The sequence below is a fragment of the Vicia villosa genome, unplaced genomic scaffold (assembly GCF_029867415.1).
Source record: "Vicia villosa cultivar HV-30 ecotype Madison, WI unplaced genomic scaffold, Vvil1.0 ctg.002339F_1_1, whole genome shotgun sequence".
Classification (NCBI taxonomy): domain Eukaryota; kingdom Viridiplantae; phylum Streptophyta; class Magnoliopsida; order Fabales; family Fabaceae; genus Vicia; species Vicia villosa.
The window spans coordinates 190,502-196,066 of record NW_026705899.1 but is presented as its reverse complement, the minus strand read 5'-3'; the positions used below and the strand labels follow the sequence as shown (position 1 = coordinate 196,066).

Here is a 5,565-nt window from a genome sequence, read left to right as displayed (position 1 = left end):
AAGATGGTCCTTGGAGGACATGACTGCGTTTGTGACAGGATGAACCCATGGCATTGGGTAACTTTGTTATCTTTACTCTTACTTTTAATATTTAGTGACCATAAAATCTACCATATAAGAAGATTTATGTATCTGGAGGGCAATTATAGTCATTTTCGTTGGGTGATGGTAGTCGAAACTGAAACGCAAACGACGATAGTTATGTTTTTCGATGATAGATTTATCGTCGGTGTTTGATCGCGGTGGTCGCCGATGATTATTCTGAAACAAATTAGGTTTCAACCTTATTTAAAAATGAATCTGGGGGCTTACTTATACGTTTGATAGAAAAATAAGGTACTTATGATGTTACTAACCTGATTTAATTTCTCTTTTATAAATTACCAACAGGAAAATCATAATAAGAAGTTGAGACACAAAATTATGAGATATGCTGCTGCAAAATAACTATTTTTAATGATGGAAATTAATTTTGTTCTTTCAGGTAACTTGCATATTTTCTTCATCTCTAACTTTTAATGTGAAAGCTTCAAACTTTAGACTCTGCATCCGGACTTTGGGAGATGTTTGTCTGTTGATGCTAAATCGGTTTCTCTTGCTATGGGTTCTAAAGAATCCACACCTGCTGAATCAATGTGTTGATTCAATGGTAGGTTTGATAGTTATGGAATTTTGATTTTAGGGTTTTATTTCTTTTTGTATATTTATTGGAAAATTCAATCTTTTTTTTTTATTTTGAATCTTGGGTTTTCTTTGTTTTGTTTTATTCATTAGAAAAAATGTAATCTATTTGGATTTTGAATCTTGGGTTGTTTGAATGTTGTAAATATTTCATTTATTTGAATTGATGTAGTCCATTTAGTCATTGATTAACCGCATATTCAGAGATGAAAAAGCTTATTGCTATAAAAATCTGCTGGGTTTGGTTTCTGAAGTTCGGTTGCTGCGTGATAATGTGGCTGAAGTACGTATTGCTGCTGGAACTCCAAAAACAGCTTCACGAACAGCTTGAGGTACATTAGAATTCACCAAACACCAATAAGTTTTCATGATTTTGCATGTTCTGATATTCTATATTTGTTATACATATTCAAAGGAAGTTGCAAGAGACAAGTAAACATCAATTCCCACTTCCAAGAGACAAGTAAACATCAATTCCCTTTATTATGTTCTCCTGTTAATTCCTAAAACACAAAATTCATGCATATGATTGAGGTTGGTTTATATGGTTCCTTTAAAATACATTGGAAATTTGTAAATTGATGTTTGAATTTTCTTAAATTTTGAACACCATAAAACAATTGGAAATTCATGCATATGATTGAGGAAGGTTTATCTGGTTCCTTTGAAATACATTGGAAATTTAAATAGGCTTATTAAATGCTAAACACGGTTACTGTCTATCACTGCGATATTTTTTCTGATTGAAATCCTGTTAGACAGCTCAACTTTGTACCGAGAATTCAGAATTTGCATTCATAATTTTAAACAATTATAGAAATATATGACCCGATTTGTTTCTATCAGGGGATTGTTCAAAACTATTTTACGGTAAAATCATGTTATGCTGCACTAGCTAATTGTTAATTTTCTACAATTCATCTTGATATAGGGCTGTCGAAGACGTAAACGCGTGTGTGGAAATCTGAGTGTTCTTCCTATAGTTCATATTTTTGGGTGGAGATTTTTATTTCTTAAGCTGCCTTCGCGGTACGATCTATCCAGGTGGAATGTGTTAAGCGAATGTTTTCATATAATGGACATATACGAATTGCTTGAGAGAAGCTGGTTTTTGAGATTCTAACAGTTATCCGACACTGATACATTTCTTTTTTTCTCTTTTTCCCGTTATGCTCGAATGAATTAGGAAAAGGGCTTATACTCTCGCAATCTCATCGATTTAACTCTGTCGATTGTTAATGGTATATATAATAAGCACGGAGGAACTGTCCTTGATACTGGTGGACATAAATTTTTATAGTTTTGAATGTATCTAGTCTAAATAATCTTATCTTCAACCAATCACAAAATTTTATTTAATTTTAACACATTTAATTAATTATAAAATACTACCATTATTTATTATTTCCAAGACATTTTACACAGATAACTTTTGACTCAATTTTTTAAATTGGTAGATAAGAATTCACCTTTATTGATTTTTTTTTAAAGCAAGAAAAATATTATTAATGAACCAACCAATTCACAAAAAACAAAACAACCTCCTACCAAAGAAAATTACACACCTATTGAATTCTAGCTTAAGTAAAACAATGGGTTATTGCAAAACTCATAGAAATTACAATTGGTATGTTTAATTTTCCCGATATACGACCATCTTCAAATTAGAGCTTTACAACTCCACACCACATCTCTTGAATTCCAAGTCGAATTGTTGAAGACTATCTCATTTCTACGAAACCAAATGCTCCAAAGAATGGCTAGCCAAACAACTCCCTCCTTCCCTTTTTTCACCTACTTTGCACGACAAAAATTGCTTCATTGCCAAAAATCTCCTTAAAATCATCGGAGCAATTAAGGTTCAAACCTATCCAATTTGCCATCTCCTTCCAAACAATAACGAAAAAACGACAACGCAAAAAAGAATGACGCAATGTCTCATTAATTTCCTCACAAAGCACACAATCTAAATTCGAAAAGGAACTATGGATACCTCTTTTCAAAAGTAAATCTTTAGTTGGAATTTTGTTAAGGAAACACCTCCACCCGAACGCTTTTACCTTAAGAGGAACCTCCGCCTTCCAAATATCTTTTAAAACCGAATCATGTTGATAAGCCGGGCCATGAGGAATATGTCTTCTATTCAAAATAACGAAACAAGAAGAAACAGAAAAACAGCCATCAACCTCATGCTTCCAAGTAACCAAAATCCGGCTGATCCGGTTTAAAAACCACCATAGATAGCAGCTGAGCCAAAGCTGCTGCCGGTCCGGAATGCTCAGCAACAGAACCCGACACAGTGCTGGAAGATCCAGCGGCCAAACCATCACTTAAATGGGCAGCAGCAGCGTTGGAAGACAGACTGGCAGCAGCGGCTGCACTTGAATACACATTGGCAGCAACTTGAAACGCTGTGGAAGCTGCAGGCGCGATACCAAGGTCACTCCAACACCAATTACCATCTTTCCAACCCCCCATAGCAGCAATAGAGGCATCTTGCAAGAGGGAAACGTTAAACAAATTCGGGAAAAGCTCTTTTAAAATGCCTTATTTCAACCAATGAGAATGCCAAAATGAAGTTGAGTGTCCATTACCTACATGAAAAAAACAATTGTTAGAAAAAAACTCCGCCGGTATATTTTTCTCCATGGATGTAATATCCATCCACCACACCGAAGATGACCTAGCCGTTGATTTGATCTTGGCACAAAAAGAAGTCCTTAACTTCACATCCGCATACCTCGCTTTCAAAGTACGGTACCATAAAGAATTAGAAGCCCCAACAATTCTCCAATTCCACTTCAAAAAGAAGAGCGTTGTTGAACTCTTCCAAATTTCTAAATCCGAGACCACCCTTCTCTACCGGTAAGCACAAATCATTCCAACTAATCCAATGCATTTTCTTTTTCTCCTCCGCATTCTCCAATTCACCTTTACTGATATTGGTATGCCATGTACTTATTTTTTAAAATTGGGTAATGAAGTAGTCCCATGTCATAATTGCCTCTTAACCCGAATGTGGAATGGACCACCACCAAATACCATTAACATGCAACTTTGGTTTAAGCTTCTATCCAATTTATATATTGCCAACTTATATTAATGTTACCTATTTTTAGGTGGACTTGTTTTAGGCCACTCTTCAAATAATTTAATTTGCCTCTTGAACATTTAAGAATCACTAAATGGTATAACTGATTTCCAAAATAGGAAACTCTAAAAAAATAATTAACTTTTAAAATTCACCACTAAATCATACACAAGTGTATATATATTTCACTTTCTTCCATTCCAATTCCAAAAATCCAACTAATCAGTAGTAAAGAAAAATGGCAGAAACAAAGTTGAGCAGCTTCAAAGATAAAAGATGGTCACTTCATGGAATGACTGCTCTAGTTACTGGTGGAACCCGAGGCATAGGCCATGCAATTGTAGAAGAGTTGGCAGAATTTGGAGCAGTTGTGCATATATGTGCAAGAAAACAACAAGAAATTGATAAATGTTTGGAAGAGTGGAAAGCCAAAGGATTTTGCGTTACAGGGTCAGTTTGTGATATACTTGTCCCTGGCCAACGTGAAAAACTAATGGAAACTGTTGATTCGATCTTCAATGGAAAACTTAACATTCTAGTAAGATATATGTTTTATTCCATTTCACAATTCTGCTTTTTTTTTTTTTTAACCTTTTATTTTATGATTAGTCTAAAATGGTTGATGTTTTAGGTAAACAATGCTGGATCAATGACTCCTAAGACAATCCTAGAATATACTTGTGAAGATATGGCAACTATAATGGGTACTAATTTTGAGTCTGGTTACCATTTGTGTCAACTTGCACATCCACTTCTAAAAGAATCTGGGTATGGAAGCATAGTATCCATATCTTCTATTTTTGGTCTGAAACCTGTGCCCTTTTCCTCTATCTATGCAGCTTCTAAAGGTGTGATTTATTTATAATCTTAGTATATACTTAATGTGTTATAAAGAGTACTACCATTTTAATGTAAAATGTATAGGAGCCATAAATCAATGCGCCAAGAACTTTGCATTGGAATGGGCAAAGGATAATATTCGAACAAATGTTGTGGCACCTGGACCTGTTGTAACATCGCTTTTGGAGTCTATTATGGTATCATAACAAAATGTTTATCTTATAATAAGAATCAGAGAGGATTAACTATGTAATAAAGCTCATAATACTAACTATATAATTTTTTTGTTATAGAAACATCCAGAAGCTGAGAATGTATGGGGTGATGTATTGTCTCATACACCAATTAGTCGAGTGGGAGAAGCTAAAGAGATATCAGCATTGGTTGCTTTTCTTTGTCTGCCAGCGGCTTCATATATCACTGGACAAATTATAGCGGCAGATGGTGGTTTCACTAATTAAGCTTTTCTCATCATTTTAATCAACTAAAATAAAATCTCTACTTCAAGTTGGTCTTGAAGAAATTGGCAAAATAAGTAACAACTCTATATTCTAAAAAATTGTGTCAAATTTTAGATCATATACAATAAAAATTTCCTCTAAATCAATCTTATTACAAACTTGTAACAATTACTAGATATAATATAATTTTAAGTGTGTTATTTTTTTCTATAATTTCCGTTAGGTTTTAATATTACATTCGATATAACATGTTGTGTTGGTGTTTTTATTTTTTAATATTGTAATTTTTAAATATATATAGTATACAAATTGCTAGTATTTTGTGAATATTGTGAAATAAAAAGTGGTGTAATATTTATGTTTTAAACTAATTCAGATATTTTTAAATTGTAATAATTGGGTTGATGAAATTTTTATTTTTTATTTAAGAGAAAAGTTTTATTTTGACAAAAATTAATTGAAACATATTTTCAGTAATTTTCGGTTAATTTT

At 33.3% G+C, this 5,565-nt stretch overlaps 1 protein-coding gene across 1 annotated transcript; it reads left to right on the top strand.

Annotated features, from left to right (window-relative positions):
• The first annotated feature begins 3,929 nt into the window (after positions 1-3,929).
• On the top strand, positions 3,930-5,286 carry LOC131638590 (tropinone reductase homolog At5g06060-like). Its single transcript, XM_058909156.1, has 4 exons — positions 3,930-4,310; positions 4,404-4,620; positions 4,697-4,809; positions 4,906-5,286. Exons 1-4 carry the CDS (start codon positions 4,011-4,013, stop codon positions 5,071-5,073), a joined length of 798 nt encoding a protein of 265 aa, XP_058765139.1. The 5' UTR covers positions 3,930-4,010; the 3' UTR covers positions 5,074-5,286.
• The last annotated feature ends 279 nt before the right edge of the window (positions 5,287-5,565 follow it).